This window comes from Anneissia japonica, unplaced genomic scaffold (genome assembly GCF_011630105.1).
Source record: "Anneissia japonica isolate Jap-2015-1 unplaced genomic scaffold, ASM1163010v1 scaffold287869_len1821871_cov162, whole genome shotgun sequence".
Classification (NCBI taxonomy): Eukaryota; Metazoa; Echinodermata; class Crinoidea; order Comatulida; family Comatulidae; genus Anneissia; species Anneissia japonica.
The window spans coordinates 907,951-931,023 of NW_022741034.1; the positions used below are offsets into that span (position 1 = coordinate 907,951).

At 33.6% G+C, this 23,073-nt stretch overlaps 1 protein-coding gene across 1 annotated transcript in view; it reads left to right on the forward strand.

Annotated features, from left to right (window-relative positions):
• Positions 1-22,342, forward strand: part of LOC117118478 (kinesin-like protein KIF19) — a 39,991-nt gene extending 17,649 nt beyond the window's left edge. Inside the window, exons 5-16 of the mRNA XM_033263079.1 lie at positions 3,267-3,354; positions 7,972-8,108; positions 8,220-8,345; positions 8,648-8,848; positions 9,133-9,267; positions 10,096-10,218; positions 11,782-11,941; positions 12,726-12,900; positions 13,479-14,784; positions 15,540-15,696; positions 16,095-16,202; positions 16,934-22,342. Of these exons, the coding sequence (XP_033118970.1) occupies positions 3,267-3,354; positions 7,972-8,108; positions 8,220-8,345; positions 8,648-8,848; positions 9,133-9,267; positions 10,096-10,218; positions 11,782-11,941; positions 12,726-12,900; positions 13,479-14,784; positions 15,540-15,696; positions 16,095-16,202; positions 16,934-17,091 (2,874 nt within the window). The 3' untranslated portion in view covers positions 17,092-22,342. The remainder of the gene's footprint in view (positions 1-3,266; positions 3,355-7,971; positions 8,109-8,219; positions 8,346-8,647; positions 8,849-9,132; positions 9,268-10,095; positions 10,219-11,781; positions 11,942-12,725; positions 12,901-13,478; positions 14,785-15,539; positions 15,697-16,094; positions 16,203-16,933) is intronic.
• The last annotated feature ends 731 nt before the right edge of the window (positions 22,343-23,073 follow it).

Here is a 23,073-nt window from a genome sequence, read left to right on the forward strand (position 1 = left end):
TTCGAATTATGCTCTATCAAACATGGCTTCAGAATGAACGCGACAGAGCTTTCAGCTTATAACATTTTTGGAGGCTTCAATACGGTGCTTATTCGAGAGCGGCACTTATAAAATAATATTGGCGTGGGGCTTTTATCTCGCATATTCCTGTAGTTCAGTAGGCTTATCGTAGAGGAGGTCTTACTTCATCGTAAGTAAACGTTTAATAAAGAAATGCTTGCGTCGTCATTGTGTTACTTATATATTTAACACTATTATGTATGTGTAAATTGTATTTAATTGTATTATTGTATTGTGCTGTGGCACTTAGCGTTAGGTGCAACGCTTATTCGAAAGCGGCGCTTATTCAAGTATACGGTATGGTCTGCAACTTGACGTTGCTAAGTGGCCATTAATTGAGAGTAAAATATTCATGAACAAGTGGCTGCGATATGAACGAAAGTTTACATCCCACTGTGGTAACCAGATAGCGGGCTTTTTGAAGTAGTGAGCCAATCAGTGTTGGAGAAAGGTAATTAGGCATTGCAGTAGCTCTAATAGGGAATTCAATTATGTTGGTTGAATCATCTTTTTTTTTATATCTCTATGGTTTAACCTGCCTTTTAGCGTGATAGGCTGGCTAAATCAAATCAAAGGAAATTTTCACTGCAGGGAGGATATGCTTTACTGCAAGGAGTTATTCTAGTTGATACTTGGATGAAACTTTAATAATCTTGCATGTTGTGGGTATAGATTAAATAAATCACAACCACTTAATTCTACATTTTACCTGTCATTTATTATTAAGTGTTGAATATTACCTATTAAGTGTCAAGTGGTTGATGACATTTAAGTATTGAAGAGACAATTTTGATTTAAATCAACTTAACTAGAAAACTGAAAAGACTGCCTATAATTACCATGTACTTCATTGTTTGCTATTTGATAAATGCACTTTATAAATTTAATGGAAAGTGTTTGAACAATAACCACATAATAGTGAAATACAAGGAGGCCAATGGTAGTGGGTGATAGAGATGCTAAATGATAGTGGCAGCACTGTGTTTTATGAGTAGTGGTCAGGTTGGTGCCATAACAGTGGCAGAAAACTGAAAAGATTTGCCTGTAATTACCATGAACAGTATTGTTTGTTTGCTATTTGATAAAAGCACTTATAGAATTAATGACAAGTGTTTGAACAATAACCACATAAAATAGTGAAATGCAAGGCCTATGGTAGTGGGTGATATAGATGCTAAATAATAGTGTTAGCACTAAGTTGGATGAGTAGTGGTCATGTTGAAAAGGTCGCACAGTAGTGACAACAATTGTTTCTCAATTTATATTAAAAATAATTTTTTTTTTTTTTTTTTAAATAATACTCATAAAATACTGTTGACAACAGCATCATTTTTACCATTTTAGGACTGTTTCATATCAAACCAAGCACAGCAATTTACAAATCTACAGTTAGTGCGAGTTAAGCAGAAATGAAGTTTTTTTTCTACTGTATTCAGAATGCAATAATAAGATAAATTATCAGGACTGATGTTTTGCCATGTTATCTTACCGAGTACTTTGTACTCTACGTACTGAGTATTCGTTATACCAAAGACTTACTAGGACTATGATATTTTCCTGATGCACACACACACCCACACGCCATCAACTCAGTGCTTCATATTCATGTAATTGAGTTAGATTTATATAGCGCTTTATACTGAGAGAATCGAGTATCAATATCCTTTTATAGAAAACTTAAGCTGCACACCACATAAAAAATTATACAGGATATGATATTGCACTTTTTTTATGGATTTATGATGCTTTTTAGTTTATGTAGGCAAAATAAGTCGTTGATAAATGAGAAAAATCAATTTTCTATTCATTACAAGTTTAAGAAGCTGCATGTTCATCTTTTATTATTAATACACAATATGAAAAATATATGATACTGCATTTGTATTTCATATTATAGTAGCGTCGTATATTGCTTACTAAAATGAATTTAACAATTTATTATTGATCTATTATTATGACTTGTATTCAGAACATTTGGCATAAAAACTATTACCCTACGGATAATCAAGTATCAACTCATTGAAATTTTGTTTTATAGATTTTTTTTATGATCACCATTAACCTATTTTCTATGGACTACCAATTGTAACGATCATGCAATAAACATATATTTTCTTTTATCAAATATTGCTTCAGTTGTGTCAACGGTTTTCTTCGCTTTTTTATTTCCGTTCATACTTAAGAATATTTACATTAAACATTAATTTAACATTAGGCATGAAGTCATTCTCAATTTGTAAAGAAATATGAAACTATAGTGAACGTGCAGAAGCACCCACGAGTTCTGTAATAAGTTTTTCTACAAAATGTCTCAAAGTTGAACTTATTTTTTTTTTAAATTCGTCAGAGGAGGGCGGAAAAAATAGAATAAAGTTTAATCTTCTTATTTAGCAAATGGTTTTGCCAAAAACTTCAAGATGGGAGAAATGAAAAAAAAAATATTGTTGTTGAATGTAAACAGTGTAGTAAATGGGATGGTAAAATGCTTTAAATTTATATATTGAATAAGAAATATACATATCTTATTTTTGGAGATTTTAAGACAGCAGCAGGCGTAATAAAAATAAAGAAAAACTTTTTTTTTTCTGAAATTCCCTCTTTGTTTTTTTGTGGCGACGGGTGTGCTAATTGGCAAAAAAAATTATATTTTATTTTTATTCCAAATAATCAATATTGGTGTGCAGCGAGTCCACGAAACAAGGTCCACGAAACAAGGTATAAAAAAAGTCTTGTCTAAACATTGTTCTTTTATAAAGTATGTTCTTGAACTAGCTGCACTACCACAGTACATTATATCATTGCTTTACCAAGTACTGTCGGATAAAAAAAAAAATACAATCTGCTATGTAAGTGGCTTGCGTTTACTGTTATAAGCTTGATGATGGTCTAGATGTATTTTCAAGCAAAATGCAGATTTTAGTTGTAAAGTTAGAAGCTGAAATGATACTGGAAGATTTTTGAACATCTATGGGAAAAAATTCAAGGGAAACATTAGAGGGAGAAATTTTTAAAACGAAAGTTGCAAATTTATCAAATTTTGGAATTTCTAAATGCCATCAGTGACTCAAGTCAATATGCAGTAAAATCCCTTCGGGACCAAAAACGTGGCCCCTTAATAGAGGTGCACCAAAGCAGGGAGTTCTACAGGGGGGAAGCTAGATACAAAGCTGCTACTTCTTACTTTCTCCTCTTCTTTCATCTTACAGGAGGATGTCTACCAAAAGACAGCTAAGCCACTTATTGATGATGTCACAGAAGGGTTGAATGCGACAGTCTTTGCTTACGGGGCCACAGGTAACAAGTGCTTTGATAGTAAATCGACTGCTGTTACATTTCATAGGTTTTTGAGGTTGGTTGACATATTGTAAGGGAGCCTATTTTTCGATTGAGAAAGTAGTACAGATTCACTCAACCGTAACTGTTGTCACGTGCGTTCTACTGTAAAATCAATTGCGATGTTTTAAGATGTCACAAATGCCAAGACTGATGTACCATGTTTAATACAGTAGTCCTTGTTCTGGCCTGAACATAGATTCGGCCAAAAACCTTCCAGAGAATGTAACTCGCAACATTCATACATGCACAGTTAAATTAACATGACGTCATTACATTCTATATCTTTGCAAATCGAAAGTCCCTATTGCTATTATGGTTTTCAACCTCCCCCAGTTTTGTTTGTTTGGGTGCTTTTTCTTGCTTTTGTCTATTTTTTAGGTCTAGCTTTGTTAATTATTGTATATAAAGTAAATGTTTATTGAATTTTTATTTATAATTTTTACGTTTTACTGTGATTATTTGAAAAAGTTGATTGTGTCAACGCTTTGTGTTGATGAGTCGAGACACTATTTATACCTTGTTTAGTGAACCCGCTGACTGCTAATATTGATGATTTCGAATATAAAAAAATTCTATTTTGGGCCAATTTAGCACACCTGCCACCACAAAAAAGTGGAAATTAAAAAAAATAAATAAAAGTTTTTCCTTATTTTTATTACACCCTCCACTGCTTTGAAATCTCCAAAGATAAGATGTATATGTATATTTCTTCCTAACTATGTCAATTTGAAGCATATAACCATTCTATTTTGCATTCACCAATAACATTTTATTTTTATTTTCTCCTCCGTCTGGATGTTTTTGTCAAAATTAATTGCTAAATAATAAAGAACACAAATTTATTTTTAATTTTTTGCGCCCTCCGACGATGATCTTTAAAAGAATAAGTACACGAAACAAGGAATAAAAAAAAGCCTAATTATTAGAAAACTCATATTCTTTGTTAATCAATAATTACATACAATTTATGCTAAACTTTCTGAACAATATACTTCTTATTTGTATAAATAACCTTTAAATTTGCTACTAGAATTAATATATTGGATATTTTTATATGTTTTGGAATTTTTTTTTGCAATTGTTAAAAATATTCCTGGTAAAACTAACATACAGCCAAAAAATCAAAGGCAAATGATGACCAAACATTTATTAAAATGAAATAATTCATGACATTTTTAATTCATATTTAATAATAATAATAATAATAATAGTAATAATAATAATAATAGTGTAGTTTTGTATAGTGCACATATCCATCTAAAATTATAATAACGATACTGGGGTATATCTATACATATTTTAGGAATAGGATTTTTTTTATGCTTACAGTGTAATTACAGTACTTCCATAGATTATCTCATACATTAATAAAAGTAAAGGAAGACAAAACATATTTAAAAATAGTTCATGACATTTCCGTTTCATATCAAACTCAATTTTTTCTCAACCTATCCCAATGAAATATGAATTTCCAAACAGAAATGAAAATGTATTATTAGTCAAATTATAATAACAATATTAATTACCGGGGGCATATCTATACATATTTTAGGAATAGGATTTTTTTGTAATGCTTATTGTTTAATTACAGTACTTCCATAGATTGTCTCATACAGTAATAAAATTAAAGGGTAACAAAATATATATTAAAATTTAATAGTTCATGACATTTTCATTCTATATTGAAATCAATTTTTTCCCAACTGCTCCCCATGAAATATGCATTTCCAAATTGAAATGAAAATATATCATTAGTCAAATTATAATAACAATAATAATAACCTGGAGCATATCTATACATATTTTAGGAATAGGATTTTTTTTATGCTTACAGTGTAATTGCACTTACTTCCATAGATTGTCTCATACAGTGGTAAAGGTAAAAGGTGACAAAATATTAAAAATTTAATAGTTCATGACATTTTCATTCTATATTGAAATCAATTTTTTCTCAACTGCTCCCCATGAAATATGCATTTCCAAACTGAAAGAAAATGTATCATTACTCAAATTATAATAACAATAATAATTACCTGGGGCATATCTATACATGTTTTAAGAATAGTATTTTTTTATGCTTACAGTATTTCCATAGATTGTTTCATACAGTAATAATAGAAGGATTTATAAAGCTCGAATAAACGAGGTCTCTGGACTCAGCAATTGGATGATTGAGTTAATTAGAAACTGAGTTATCAGTGTTGAATTATATCCTTTGAAATTAATGATGACAAATATTAATGGCATAATGAATATGATAGAAGCTGAAAGTGCAGAAGTTGTGGTTTGATCTCCTTGTTAATAATAGTAATAGTGTAGACTAGAATTTTGCTCCCAAGTAGCTGAGGATGTGTTCCATAGGTGTTTGCTCCAGTGACCAGGGGTAATTATGTAAAAGCGCATAGAGGCAGTTCATTACAATATGCGCTATATATCGTATTATTACATCCAGTCAATTTCTTAAAATGAGTATGTTACCATGGCTATCAATCTTACTTAATATTATTTTAATCTTGTGTTATACCGTACCGACAATTACAGTATTATTCCAGTACCACCTGATGATATTATTCTAGTCTAGTACTTGTGCTAAATTGAACAAAATGTGAATTAAATGAAATGAATGCCTTCAAGTTATTTTTCTAAAAGGTCAATTACGGAGGAATATAGTAATGATGGTTTTGCGAGTATCGCAGAGCTAAATCGATAAGGCTCATGCACATTCATGTTTGTTTTTTTTTGCCTCCAAAATGGATGCATGAAAAGTATAGTCATTCTGTGATTGGTTGAAGCAGTAATCCATTGGTAATTATGTGTCTTCAAAAATCTTATTGCGTATTGGTTTCAAATGAAAAGCTAAGAATCCTTAGCTCAAATGCACAACATGAATAATTTGATAAGAAAAAGCTGATGGGCCGTTTAAACATTTAAAAGCCTTTGTTTTGTTTTTTTTCAAATTATATTTGTGAAAAGTAAATTTTATTTTTAGTTGGCTGGGCGTAATATACACAATCTAATACGCTAAAGTACTTTTTTTGCATGCATTATAGATACTTGGATTTTATATTATACTTTCTTATCTAAGATTAATCAGTAGACTTTTTGCTATGTTTTATTCATAAGCAAAATCCACGACTTGAGACCTACCATGCAGATAGAATAATTTATAACACCACTGCCTAAAGTCAAAAGAGGTTCTTGTTCTTTGTACACAAAGTTATAAATTTTGTCCCAATGCAATTCCACAGATTAGTGTACTAACTAGGTCTAATCCTGCTGGTAATGTAATATCAACATAAATGTAGCACCGAATTAAACTTATCAAGTCGGAGACACTACCTACAGTGTGAACCCTGTCTACTTAGAGGGTCAGCTAAGGGAGTCAATTGATTCCAAGCTGAGTGCAGGCTACTCCCTGTCTGCTCAAGTCTATTAGCTAGGGTTAGAAGGTTACGCCAGGCATAATCAACAACAAACAGGCATTGTTTTGGAGAATTTGGACAAATTATATAAGCTCGGTTGGATGCTAGGCCACAGCTGGCTTGGGTACATCCATGGATATGGGCACAGTATGTAATGGCTATATGGGTCATCCTGTTTAAGTGTGTATACCAGTATATTTTTTTGTGGTGTCAGGGATTTAATGTAGGCTTAGGTGGGCGGTGGTGGGGGTGCAAAAATTGGGAATGCAAAACTAAATCCTCTTCAACGAAAATTTAATGGTCATTTTTTAATTATTTTAACACAGTGGAACTAATTTGCCGCCATGCAGGGAGGGGTACAATGCCCATGGGTGTGTTTGTGCCGTAATGAGGAGAGGGGAGTGTGAGTATGTGGGTGTGGCAGATGAGGATGCGTACATACATTTATGAAGTAATTGTGATATTAGGATCATTAATTGTTTTGCATGAAAGAATATTATAGTGGTTGTCCAACGACAATGTCTGTCTATAGTCAATTTAGATACAATAGTTATTATATTTAAAACATATGTTACAGTACAAAATAGACCATTCGGCTAAGACCTACCACTTGCATTATTGTTCTAATGCCCCATAAAATGATGTGTAAATGTACATACTGTAGATGTATGTGTGAAACAATTGGTATTACTGGCCTTGTCTTGATTTGACAGCTGCTAACTTTGACTGACACCTCAAAAAAGTCAATAACAGTATACATTTTATTGACAGAAATTTGTTTATAATATGCTTCTTATTCTTCTATATCACCCTTAATAAACTCCTGAAATCTTGTTAAATATTTTGTTAAGTTCCAAGACATTTGTTTTGTATAATCTCCATGTATTTATGGTACTACGTAAAAGCTACACTATAGTTTTACATGATGTCTTTCACATTTACATGTAACAAGATCATAAATATAACATGCCTCTGTAGCTTCCCCTTCAAAAATCTGTTGTCTTTTTTATGCTGTAGTTTGTTATTAATCTCTAAAATACTGATATGTCTGTATGAAGTGCCAATACATGAAATATAAACTAAAGTACTCCGCAATATGCGATTCATGGCCTGATTTTATTACGGTGGTACATTATTATTCTTGTTTTGTTAGGTGCCGGGAAAACATACACGATGCTTGGAATGGATGATGAGCCGGGTATAATGGTGCGAACGTTAAATGACTTGTTTAAAGCGATTGAGACAAAAAGCGAAGACTCGGTTTACATGGTGACTATGTCATATTTAGAGGTATGATTTCTGTGTTCTGAATATAATATGTAGAAATCCATTAATGAACACCTAATAATTTATTTTATTTCACTAATTTTTATGTTTGGTTTGGCATATTTTTCCCTTTAGATATACAATGAAATGATCCGTGATTTATTAAAGCCAACCGGAGAAGTCCTGGAATTACGGGAAGATGCCTCAGGGAACGTACAAGTGGCTGGAATTTCAGAGATTTCTACACGGTCTACACGAGAGGTAACACTTCAAACACAAATGTACTTTCATTAACAAAGTTCGCACAAAGAAGGCAGGTCTTATACATAGCGACCCGAGGTACCAGTATGGACACGGTAGTCATGGTGACGCTACAGTATCTCAAAATCGGGGGTCTGTACCTTCCTAATGACCTTCGCGTTCACGCCTGTCTATAAATTGAATAATTAGTTTCTTAGTGGCTAAAAAGTACCTTGAGACGGTTTTTATGTTGGAAGGCGCCATTAAGTGGTGTACACATGATCACCAAGAACTATGCATTTGTATTTTTTTTATGAATTTAGATCATGAATTTGCTGGTACAAGGAAATAAAGAACGCACCCAGGAACCAACGGCAGCCAACAAGACCTCATCACGCTCACATGCTGTGCTACAAGTGACCGTGAAACAACGTAGTCGTATACGTAGCACATCGCAGAGTATTAAAGTCGGCAAACTTTTTATGATTGATCTGGCAGGGTCTGAGAGGGCGTCTCATACCAAGGTAATGTTTCGTCAATAGATTTAAGCCACTTACACTCCTGGGTGGAGAGAAGCAATGCAAGTAAAGTGTCTTACCCAAGGACACAAGTGAAATGCACAGCATTGACCTTGAGCCTGGAAAACCAAACCGTTGTCGCTGCACCAAATCACTTCAACAATATGAATGAATAAAAAAAAATTTTTTTAAATAGTGATTCTCATGCAAAATTGTTGAGTTGACTGGCATATGACATTTATAATACATATTTTGTTTATGAAAATGTGTATTATTTTGTTTTTATTTAGAATCGTGGAAAGAGAATGATAGAGGGAGCTCATATAAACCGTTCATTACTGGCCCTTGGCAACTGTATCAATGCACTTTGTGAAGGGGGGAAGTATGTGAATTACAGAGACAGTAAAATAACAAGACTGCTAAAGGTAAGTTAAGATACAAACCCATCTGTCTCCCTCATGATAATTGCTATCGTAATCATCAACATCAATTACTTGTTAAGCTGTAGGATTCTTTGGTGTATATATTGTTGTTTTTTGTTTATTAGTGTTTTGTATTAAAGCTTTAAAATCATTGCTAAACAAAGCTCTTTTGATATATAGTTGAACCTGTCTTAGTCGAGTCCAAAATGGTATTGAAAAATTGTTTGACATAAAGATCAATTATTAATAGAAAACAGTTTGGCATGTTAAATAAGATCGACTTATTAATATTATACAGTATTGTGTAATATATTGTTTTTAGTTTATCATAAATGTTTTGATATGTAAAGGTAAATATAGGTAGGAGAATAACCCATTACTCACAGCGTCATTGTGCTGAATTGCGTACAGACATGGTCCGTGACTACTGTAACAGCCATTGAAATGCTCTTAGTAGCTTCAATTTCATGTCAACTGTAGCTGAAGTGAACCATAGCATCGGAGTAATCCCCTACTCTTTCAAAAGGTGTTATATGTTCATTAAAGTGCACACAAAGTACATATGTATGCTGGTCCTTATCCAAGAAGACTTGGTTTTACCAACCCTATCCTGGGCCAGGAGCTGCTCAAACCAGTGCCGATGTTAAGGCTAGAGTTAGCCGTGCCCCTACCTTACCGCTCGACCCCTTGACTTGGCCAAATATTTATAGGATTTTTTGGTATATATTGTAGCATTTGGTTTATTATAAATGTATGATATCATTATTAGTATTTTATATTCTTAAAGCTGTAGAAATCATTGCTAAGCAAATGCTGTTTTGATATTTATAGGATTCTCTGGGTGGTAATTGCCGTACAGTAATGATTGCTCACTTGAGCCCGGCAAGCTTATACTATGAAGAATCCAGAAATACCTTACTCTATGCAGACAGAGCTAAAAATATCAAAACGAAGGTAATTATTAATCATCCTATCAAATGTGACCGACTCTGGTAAAACAAGCTGTTTTAGGAAAAATTCAAAATTTTCTTTTTAGATTCAGCATGAATTGTTCTTTAAAACAGTGTTTATTTATTGAGTTGGTTGAGTATTAGCGAAGTTATGAATATTTTATTTTTTTAATATCATGTAGGTTTTGAGAAAACAGCTTCCAAAGATTTCAAAATCAATAGAAGATTTTTATTTTGAAAAGAATTTTAATATACTTTTCAGTTAAATTTTAAGTGATTGATATTTAGCATAAATGTTCTTCAATATAATAAGATCTACTTGTAAATTATTTGACTTAGGTAAGTTTTACTGTATACTAATATTATACAGTATTGTTTAATATATTGTTTTTAGTTTATCATAAATGTTTTGATATGTAAAGGTAAATGTAGGTAGGAGAATAACCCATTACTCACAGCATCGTTGTGCTGAATTGCGTACGGACATGGTCCGTGACTACTGTAACAGCCATTGAAATGCTCTCAGTGAGTAGCTTCAATTTCATGTCAACAGTAGCTGAAGTGAACCATAGCATCGGAGTAATCCCCTACTTTTCCAAAAGATGCTATAGGTTCATTAAAGTGCACACAAAGTAGATATGTATGCTAGTCCTGATCCAAGAAGACTTGGTTTTACCAACCCTATCCTGGGCCAGAAGCTGCTCAAACCAGTGCCGATGTTAAGGCTAGGGTTAGCGGTGCCCCTCCCATACCGCTCGACCCCTTGATTTGGCCAAATATTTATAGGATTCTTTGGTATATGTTGTAGCTTTTGGTTTATTATTAATGTTTAATATCATTATTAGTATTTTATATTATTAAGCTGTAAAAATCATTGCTAAGAAAATGCTGTTTTGGTATTTATAGGATTCTCTGGGTGGTAATTGCCGTACAGTAATGATTGCTCACTTGAGCCCGGCAAGCTTATACTATGAAGAATCCAGAAATACCTTACTCTATGCAGACAGAGCTAAAAATATCAAAACGAAGGTAATTATTAATCATCCTATCAAATGTGACCGACTCTGGTAAAACAAGCTGTTTTAGGAAAAATTCAAAATTTTCTTTTTAGATTCAGCATGAATTGTTCTTTAAAACAGTGTTTATTTATTGAGTTGGTTGAGTATTAGCGAAGTTATGAATATTTTATTTTTTTAATATCATGTAGGTTTTGAGAAACAGCTTCCAAACATTTCAAAATCAATAGAAGATTTTTATTTTGAAAAGAATTTTAAGATACTTTTCAGTTAAATTTTAAGTGATTGATATTTTGCATAAATGTTCTTCAATATAATATATCTTCTCTTATAAAAGTAAAAACATGAATATGTTGAAAATTCTGATTCTCGCACGTTTTGGGTGCTTGTAGGAAATTAGAAATAGCATCAAATAGTGAGTTTTACCAAAGCTGGCCACAACCATTATTTTTTTTGTATTCCCTTTAGGGTTAATTTTTCTGTAATGTGTAATTTCATTCATAATAATGTCATAATTTTTCTTGAAGTAATTTGCATAAATTTCATTTCAGGTGCGACCAAATCTAATGAATGTGTCATACCACATTGCACAGTACACCAGTATAATTACTGATCTCCGTAAAGAAATACTAAGGCTGAAATCAAAGATCACGGACCAGGAGTCTGAGATACAGAAGACTAGGTCCACATCAAAAATACAAGAGATACACTGTAAGAGCAAAAAAGATTAGTTATTTGCTATTGTTACACCAGTCATAAACCAATTCCTAATTCTAATTGCATGTTATAGTAAAACGGATTAGATTCAAACAATATAATCAGATTTAGAAGTTGGTTTTAAGGTTGGTGTAGTAAAAGTTTATTGCCAGTAATAAAATGGAATGGCTCTCTAGTATGTTGCTGAATGTTGTCAATATTCAAATGAATTATTTTTGCCAAGACTATTAAGCAGAGTATCGTAGAATATGTAAATGTAAACATGGGTAAATTATGACCATCTAAGTTTTTTCTGAAACAGTTTTTAAAATTTAAGTCCTTTTAAACACAATATATTAAATCATTTTAGACAGTTAACATAGGCACACACAGCGTAGACAGTTGTTGGTAATTCCACAGAAACAACAATTGACCATTTTTGATAAAGATCCAATCATAATGTCAACCGCAGACATCAGAAGATGTCATAAAAATCAAACGCTCACAAAGCAAGATTCAACTTATGCTGTTTTTTATCTTTTATGGCTTTAAAAAAATAGGGAAAATTTCATCTTGTATATCTTCATTTCACTTATTTTAAAACCATGGTTTACACAAAGTTTTACTTACAATGTCCTAAATTTATAGTACTTTATCTTATGTATTTGTCGCAATATTTCTACCTTTTACGAAGTTTATAAACCATGTATATCCATATTATCTTTTTTTTTCATTGTTGATAAAATCGTTGGCATAAGAAAACAGAACATAAAAATGCATTTTGAACATTTTTTTGCAGCTGAAGTAGAAAGAACTTCAATTATGCAAGATCGGAGTGAGATGGAGAGGTTGCGTGACCTGCTCACGGAGAACTTTCGGGAAAGGATGCTGAATCGTCAGAACCTGATTGAGTTAGAATCTTATAGATTCGCCCGTGCGATGGACAGTAATAAATATATCAGCATTGTGTCTGAGTGAGTGATGTCATTAATATATGATTGTTCTTGCGCATAGTCTTGGTTTTTAAAGTTGTTTAAAATTGTTAGTGAAGTTTGGTTTCTATACAGTCGCTACACGGTCGATACCTTTTTTTTTATTTACTGTAGTCGTTGCACTGCGTAGCTGTCCCCAACACATTCAAGAAGGCGCCCTAATTCAATTGACCAATCAGCATCGCCAAAAGAGTCTGTGATAGCGTGTAACGATTTCCATGGAAATTAGGCTTAAATCAGTAAAGACTGAAAACAGTTTACTGTCGATATTTTATTGCAAAAAATTGTATGCTAAATGTCAATTATATATATAGTAAATATACATTGAGTATAATTTATATACCAAATTATAAGTTAATCACCATTCAAAAGTAATCTGTAACTCTTGTAGTATTTTTAATTTAATTTATTTAATTAATTTATTTATTGATTATTATATTGACAATTTGATTTATTATATTAAAAAATTGGAAATATAGAATATAATATAATTAAGGAAATAAGAAAATATATAAGGTATTGTTAGGTATGATATTTTGTTTCACTTTTCTTTAAAAAAGGTATGAACAAGAACGGACAAGGAAAGCTGCTCGCAACAAACAAGATCGTAAAAGTTTTGATAAAGAGAGTGATACTGAAAGTCTAGTCTCAGAGCCTATGGAACCGATAGAGGTGGCAACAGCCCGAGAGGAAGTAGCAAAACTGATGGCTCAGCAAAACAGATGGAAGAACCGCAGCCATGAGCTGAGGAAGAAAATAACCCAGTCACAAGAAGTCTCGATACGTCTTGAAGCTGAAATGCCAAAGCGTGTAAGTAACCAGGAACAGCGCGAAATTCTGCGAATGTTGTGCAAAGTTCACGAGTTAGAGATCGAAAACATGGAACTCAAATCATTTGCTCTTTTACACCAGAATGTTATACAGCAGAAGAATGTGACGATCTCTCAATTCCGAATGAACAAAGATCTCAGCGAGGCTATCATACGTCAACAAAGAATGCTCCTCGAAGATCACGGAATCCAAATCCCGAACGAACTTGAGGAGATGTATGAAAAGTACAGTCAGCTGACCATAGAAGACCTGACGGCCATGAACGATGACAACTCAATTGAGAACCAATTAGAACGTGCCGCATCCTTGTTAAATATCCGGGCACCGCTGCCCACTGCATTGGACGTGAAAGAGAAAATAGATTTGCCTGAGAAGGTAGCTCCAGTAGCAAACACAAGCCAGCCACGTATTTTTAACATCAGCCCGAAATCAAAGCAAATTCGTGAGCGTGCTGGGATAGTCACAGTACCGAAGGTTCAGGTAGAGTCACCGTTTAAGATTGCAACACCTTTAGCAAGAAGTATGGTGGACTTGAATGACAGTTTTAGCAACGATTACAAGATAGTATCTGACCAATCAAGGTTTAGCCGGTCAATGCAGAACCTAGATAAAATTGAATCGGACACTGAAGAGAGTGAAAAGAAAGAAATGGTGAAAAAAACACAGAGAATTGCTCTTGTAGCTGCGAAAAGAAAATCAAATCAGCTTTATAGTAAATATGACAAAAGGAACTTGCATAACGACCGTGGGGTTGGGTCGTTGAACTCTGTTCATGAACTCACCGAACCAGAAATAAAACCAGAGTTTATAACTTCTTTTCCACGTCCTTCCAAAGTTAACAGATTTCATCAGAATGTTACTCCGTACAAGATGCTGTCGCCTTCGGGTACGATGATCAGTGACAGGTCCGATGCTGTGTCGATGATAGCACATGATAGGGCAGGTCAAGCATCACGGATACGCTATCATAAAGACAGATTAAGAAAACCGATTGAGGGCAAAAAGAGAGTCAGGAAAATTTCGGATAGTGTACAGGTAGGTGTGACAGCCTAATATAGGCTTATACCAACATTAGTAACTCTGAACATGCACAAACTCAGGACAACGATAAATATACTGAACTCTTGCCGTGTAGAAGCTTCCATTGCTGCCCCATCAAGGAGTTGTCAGATGTACTTTTAGTACACTGAGATTGGGTATTTTAATAGGGCGATTCCTCTCAGGCACTTAAATACTGTATAAGCAATAGTAGGTGACCTTTTCATCTATCTGTCAACTTACTCCATCATGAGTCATTCATTATATCATCGACATAATCCTACCTAACCTTTTATTTGGAGAATTGGAGCTCATTTATATAATTTGTAGTAACGTTTGACCAAATGCGAATACAATAGTCAAATAATAAGGCATTATGTGTATTTAATAACATTTTAATTGTGTTAAAAGGTAGGAACTGTTTGATAAAGCAAATGACTCTAATTCTTTTAGAAATTTTAGAATGTTAAATTGCAATCAAAGTACACACCAACATATTCGATATCTCAGTGATTGCATCACTAGCGGTTGTTGATTGGTAATTAAATCCACTTTTCCCCGCTCATATAATCATATGAACTAAAAACTGCATAATAATAGAATAATAAAAGTAGGTAGGTAAGTTGTAAGCGCATAGAGTACCAGATATATATTAATGATAGTGATGTGTGGGTTTGTAAGTGGAGTAAAACTGTAGTTGAGGTTTTGTGAGATTTGTCATCTTCTTTTTCATTTTTTATTTGTATTCTTAGGTAAATCAATCTAAGAATATTGTGACGCGCACTAGGCCGTCAAATTCTGAACAACACATTCAACCAAAGAGAACAATACAGAAACCCTACATCTGGAACCAAGATGGCCGAGCACGAGGTTCAAAGGTCACCAAACACTCAATCAAGCATCATACAGGTAGATATCTGGCATTTGGAAAAATATTTGATACCTTAATATTTAGTATACATTGTATGCACTATCTTCAACAAAATGATAATATTGATGATGATACTAATGAAAATAATTGAAATAATTATGAAAAAAAATCATGGTGGAAGCCTGAATGGCTGCACCGTTACTGTTCAGGCTCTCAAACTTATAGGTCAGAGTTCAAGTCCCAAACTAACTTTCCACTTCAGGGGTGAATTGCTATAAGTGGTCTTTAGACGGTCTGAGCGGTTAGCCGGGTATAATTGACCACAAAAAAGTGGTCTTTAATTGGAGGGGTACTTAATTAAAGAGAGACCTGTATTTGATTTTAAAAGTAACTTTCATTCTACTTCATTCACATTTATGTTTGTTTCTTTCTTTAGGTGATCAAGATATCAATCGTTTAGAAAGCATTGAAACACCGCCCTCTGTAGTTCATCAACTTGGCAGTGAAAGAGGAAAAGGGCAAACCATTCAAAGATCATATCGAGGTGATTAGAAATTATCAGTTGGATGAGATTTGAATTTAAAAAAATAGATTATTCATTTTGATCTGGTATACAGTATATAAACATTTGTGGTTCTTTTATGTATATTTTATATTTTTATTCATCAAATTGATAGAAATGCAGCTTCGTATAGTACCACAGTTGTGTTGTCACAAAACCAGGTGCCGCCCTCTAGACGTTGGTTACCATTCATTACGCCTGAATGACTTAATAATTTTAATGGTTTAGAATAGGCTTTCTGGAATAGGCATTTTAAAACCTAATAATTTACCATCAAAATGTACTAAAAAAACAAAAAGTTCGCATTATATTATCGAACACACATTTAATCATCAATTTTAAACATTTACAAAGAAAAATAAAGATACAACTCTTTAATAATTATGTTAAAAAATTGGGATCAATGGTTTGTCAGTGGAGAAAATGGCGTCGGTTGAACCCATTTTGCGTCGCTGATAGCAACGGAGTAGTAGCACGTGGTATCGTGACGTAAAACTGTAGTACTCTATAAGCTGAAATGCTACATTTCACTGTTAAATAATAATGAAGCATGAGTGCTATAAAAGGCTAATATTTTATTGTTAATGAAAGTTTGAGAACAATTTAAAAAAACTAATATATTTAATTTGGGGTGAAAGTATAATGCATATATTCTATTTTTCTACTGATCATTAATCGGTCTTGTTTATAAATTTGAAATTCTTTCTTTGAAGTGCCTACTGATAAACAGGATGTAACAAACGGCCATCACCATAAACGTCTGACCAAACGCAATACTTACTCGCTATCATCAAAGAACCAGCCTAACTCCCTCACTGTGTCGGGGTTTACGATGCCAAGGCAGGAGCGGGTAGGAGGGCGAAAATACTGAGACAGCAGCGTGTTTGTGGAGGGAAAGTAATAAAATACAGCCTCAACCATTTCAACCAAAGGCAGGAATGTTTTGGGGTAAAATACATGTGGCATGCCTAATATGGTTAACGATGACATCAAATCATGACCATATATGGGCACATATGTGTATAGTGTAGACAAAGCTCAACAAAGTTGACTAATGCAGATGTTTTTTTCAAGAGAGAAAAATACTACACAACGCCATACAGTACTGAGAAACCAACATAATTCGGTTAATCGATTGTTTCTAATATTTATGCCTGAAAATGCTGTTCTTTTTTATATTTGAAGATTTTCAATCAACATAGTTTAAATCATATTTTTTTTTTCTGTACATAAGTTGTTTATTTACTCAAAGTATGTTTTTTTTTTGTAAGATAGCTGAGAAATACATTTTTTATAATATATATATATAATTGTTTAATTAAATGTATGCATATTTTGTTATGAAATATGACATATTGATTAAAACAAACAATGCCAAATTTTCTAGTAACATAACTTTTTGTAGTGGATTTTTAGATTAAATAACAAATTATGTGTAGGTTTTTAATGGATATTTTATGCAATGGAACACAGGAGTCCGTCCAATCAGGCTTGGCTATATTCTTGTTTTTGTAATGAACTTAAAAACTTTTTGAGTGGCATATCTAGTATTATTTGTATTCTGAAAATATGAATATTATGCTTAGTAAAGCCCACAAAGGCACATGTCAAACCAATGGTAAACACTATAATAGGCTAACATCTGTTTTAAATGTACAATATTTTCTATTGTCAAAATGTGTTTATCGAATCCTGAGCTGATATCCTTTGTTAGCCAAGGGCAGGTGAAGGGCTGGCAATAGAAAAGAAAAGGGTGCCAGCTCAAATGAAGTGATTTTTGAACTTTTTTTGTAATTATTTAAGTTTTAATTTATGGGCATTTGGAGTGCAAATTTTGTGCATACCCCCTTCTCCAAGATATGCTACTGTTGATGCATTTTTTGTGCTTTTGCAAATTTTGGTAATTATGTTGGGCTTGTTTGGATTTGGATGCCCAAAGGTTGGATTTTTTTCTCCTAAGTTTTACACCCTGGACTTAGACCCCACCCAGGTGTAGCATTTCAGACTTTTCTGATAGTTAAGACCCTCAGGGTTTGGACTACTGTAAATGCTCGAACAAGAGCCGCTCTTGAATAAGCGCCGCACCAAACCTGATTTTTTTCGCTAAGCGCCGCTGCGCTTATTCGTGAGTATATTGCCCTGTGTGTAAGGAAACACTTTGTGAAACAGGGTTTTAAATACAAGCAAATCTTTATAAACGTTTATTTATTAGGACGTAGGACCTATGATCGGCCTACTGAATTACGTAAATATGTGAGATAGTTAACATGGGAACGGGCATGGAAAGCACCACGCCAGTAAACGCCGCTCTTGAACAAGCGCCGCACCAAAGCCTCCAAAAATTGTATAAGCACTGCGGCGCTTAATCAAGCATTTACAGTATTCCTCTGGATTTAATTCCTGAGTGTCGGACAATTTCCTATCATGCAAATTGCAACAGAAAGTATTGTTATTATTTAAACTTGGTATTTCATGCACTGTTAGTATAAATATTATTACCTTATACCTCCATGGTTATATTGTGTACTGTATGTAAAAACTTACAGATCCTGCCTATACTATTATTACTTAACTTTTTTGCCAACAAATAGCATTCTGTTATTTTTAGTGTGTGTTGTACAAAATATCATAATAGTTGTCTTATAAATATCTTTATACATTGCTGATTGTTTTCATAATGTTTATCTATATTTAATCAGTGGACATTCCCAATATAAAATCATTCCGAGGTTTAATCCGTCCTGCCTCTACTGTATATAAATCAAATTTTCAATGCCAAAGTTGTCGCTTAAAAACAAAAACATACTTGCATATAAATTTACTTACTTAATATTCTTGCAAGTCCCCTATTATTTTTTGGTTCTCATTCTGGACAGCACCACCAATGAGTAAGTTAATTTAGAGACAGAATAATAATAATTAAAAAAAAAAAAAGAAATCAAGTATGGGAACGACAGTTAAATATGGTATGGTGCGCACAAAGTGCAATAAAAAGTGAGTACCGGTAACCCAAATTTAGAGCCTAGGACCCAGGCTATCATGAGGGTAACCCTTAAAGTAAAGTCTGACTCGGGGACCATCACAACATTCATAGGAAGCAAAATAAAATTCATTAATCGAATAGAAACTGTTCACAGAATCATATTGCCTGGATTATTCCGAGCTATTTCCCAAAACACTGTGTACCACCATTTCGATGATGCTTAAAGATTGGCGTATTGAATGATGCTGTTCAGTATTTACAAACCTGCGTAATGTGTAAAGCCCAGCTGTCCTGACTATCAAATTTTATTTGACAAAAACATGTGGCATGCTTAAATACGGTAATGATGACATCGCATCATGACCATATATAGGCACATCATGACCATATATAGGCACATCATGACCATATATAGGCACATCATGACCATATATGGGCACATCGTGACCATATATAGGCACATCATGACTATTAGAATATGAGAACACAATAGTTTTTCGTCAATGAAAATTTGATAATTTGGACAGAGCTTAACAGTCTCTCAGTGAACAGTGGCATAAGAAAGAGGTACAAGGCCCCGGGCTAAAGGCTTCCTGGTGCCCTACTATCCTGCTGGAAAAGCCAGTCTGCTTGCTGTATTTGATATTTTAAGTATTTTATTTACATGTTAGCACCACCTGAAAAAAAAAAGTCCTACTTGGCCAATTTATTGGGCAAATATGCTTATAAATATTGCAGGGCCTTTAATGCCTGGTGCCCCAGTCAGAGCTCATGATTGTTAGGCCGGACACTCACTGCATTCAGCGGTTGTTGGCCGATGTGATACTAAGAAGAGCGCAAGGCTGCGATACACGCAATGGATCGTTTTTAATGACAATCCATTCGGAGTGCCGCCGACAATCAGCAGATGGCTTCGTCTTGTCCAGCGCTCCCAGGCAGCGGATTTGGTTTCGTCGGCTGACGTTCGTTCAATGCATGATGCCGGCTTGCGCCACTACAAGTGACACCCCTATTAATTGATTACGTTGTTATAATGATGTAATATGTTACGTCTTAAGTGCAATATATAAAGTGTTGTGCCTTTTTAAGTGATGTAGCCTTACTAACTTAAGTTATTTATGATGGAGATTGGCTCAGTTTTCATCAGGGTATCCATAGGTTTTATTGAACTGTAAAATTGCCAACATGAAACTATCCATCTTTAGATAATAATTTGTCGTAGGTTTAAGACTTTTGTTCCGAGTTTTTTTCCCTTCATAAGACAGGGTTTTGTCAGGCTAAACATACTAAATGCTTATAAAATTAGTTTTGTTGAACAGCTATTCATAGGCATATTACGAAAGATGTCTTGCAAAGAATTCATACTTTTTGATTAAATAATTATTTATTTGGAAATGGAATTTACAATGCACACTGGAAACATGCAACTAATAGGCTACTGGGCTGAACCATTCCATTTTTATATGAAATTAATCGTAAAATAAAAAAAGACAAGGTCTTCATGTTCTTTAGGCCAAAGAATGAACATGTCATAATTTAAAGTCTTTGAATTTTTCTGTCGAGTAATTAGAAATTAATAAATAAGTGTACACAGTAGTGTATCTAGGAGTCTTGAAATCAGGGGTGGTGCCAGCGGAGTGGGGGCCCTAGGGGCCCCCAATCAGGTGAAAAAAAGTTTATATGTATTTTCTAAATTGGCAAAATTTTGGGGGATTTGTCTTTTGGTGCACTTTCTAAACATTTTAATGGACGCTCGACCATGCCCACTTTGCTCTTGTCGGGGAAAGCTCTCGTTGGTGAAAGCTCTCGTCGGGGACATCGCTCTCCCCCGGGACCTCAGACCCTCAGTTGGTCAAATCCTGGTGCCACACCTGTTTGAAGTGGGCTGGGGAGGGCTCTTTAGGGTTGCAAAGGTAAAGTGGTGTGAGGGGGGGGGGGCACTAGCTCTTAAAATAAGGTAATATGGGGTGATTTTTATCTACTTGAGCATAATTGTTTGCTTCAAACTTTTTCAATAGGTAGGGGGGGGGGTGTGGGAGACTTTTTTTTAAGGGACAATGTTTTTTAAGCTATTTTCTAAATACATTGTGTTCTACCAAATATATGCCGATCTATGAGTGTACATTAGTAGTAGCAGCAGCAGTTTTAGAAAATGCAAGCCAACGTTTGTAAAGCTTTAATGTTTGTAAAGCTTTAACATTTGAACGTAAATCCAAATTGAATATTACAATTTTAAACTCATCTGATTTAGAGAAGGTAAAAATATATAGAAGCAAAATAGTAAGCATTCTCAGCATTGTGATGCTGAGATTAATAGGTTGTAACTGAGCTAGAACAAACTGTAGTATTGTTTTTGTCTGAATTTTAAATAAACTTAGGATATCCTATCAATGTTTTTGTAACATCTTAAAATTGGTCACTTTTTACATCCTTTTTGTTCCTTGGCGCAGGAACCAAGTACTAATATACAGTATACTTTTAATTCTGATGTGTACCAGTTTTTCTGTCATTTGCCAAAGTTATTTGGAAAGAAAATGGAAGAAGATTAAGAATATTTGATGCATCACAAATATAATATTGTGAGGAGATTATAATATATATTTATGGAATAACTTCATGTGACTAAAAAGTTAAGGTGATTTATGTATACTTAGTAAATTTGCAATTTATCAATTTATAAATTTGCTGTTAAGAGGCGTTATAAATAGAGTGTAATTGTAATTATTTTTGTCCTGTTGTTACTATTAAGTTTATTATTTGTTTTATTACAGTATTATTATTATTATTATTATTATTATTATTATTATTATTATTATTTATATATTGTTAAAATACATATGATTAATCTCAACATCTGTCGTGTCAAAATCTAAATTTCCAAATATGGATTTCCAAACATTTATTTTTTACTGATGTTGAAGCTCAGATTTGTATAAACAATGTTTTTTGTAAGCTATTTTCTAATACATTTTTTCATTAAGCTGTGAGACTGCAGGGATATTGGGACTTCAGAATTACAAGACTGCTTATATTTTCTTTATTAAGGGTCGGTTGCTACACCTTAATGGAGTTATTGGTAATTCAAATGAATGTAGTAAAATTTGGAGGCACGTTTGTGAATAAACATAGGTAAATCATGTGTACTAGTAAGGACTAATTTTTGAACGGTTGTCAAGTGCATAAGCCACAACAAAATGTACCTTAAGTTCATTATCACCATAATCGTCATTACCATCATTGGGTCCGTATTAATACAACTTTGCTGAAAACTTTATACACATTTGCTTCATATGAAATATGAATTGATATGACTATTGTTTAATTCATGCGAGGTCCCACATTTTGAGTCCAATTTGGCTCATTTTTTTTCGAAGTTGGACGATTTTTCGACACTGTCATTTTCCTGTTCTGTGTTCTGTGGTAGCTAGGGATCACAAGAGCACTATCCATGTCTGCAAATGCCACTTTAAACTTAATTTCAAGATTAAATCTAATAGCTTAAACGTCTATTTGCTTTTCTAAAAATGACTTCACAGGGAGAATAGATTAACTGAATAGCTCTATATCTTCCCCCAGTGGCGTATTTATGGAAGGTGGGGGGAGCTCCTTCAAAAATTACTGGGACACCCCCCCCCCCAATAAAAAAAAAAACAAAGAACAAAACAAAAAAATCACGGTGAAGTAGTTAAAAATCACCTCCATTAGCATCCCCACTGTCTGCTCCTGCTATACTTCTGTTTTTTGACTGAGTCACTAGTAGCTCAGAACCAGAATGATATGATAGAGAATGATAAACTCTAAATCGTTTTGCAGTAATGCTGTAAATAAATAATATATAGTCTTAATTACTAAATTAAGGACTGGAAAAAA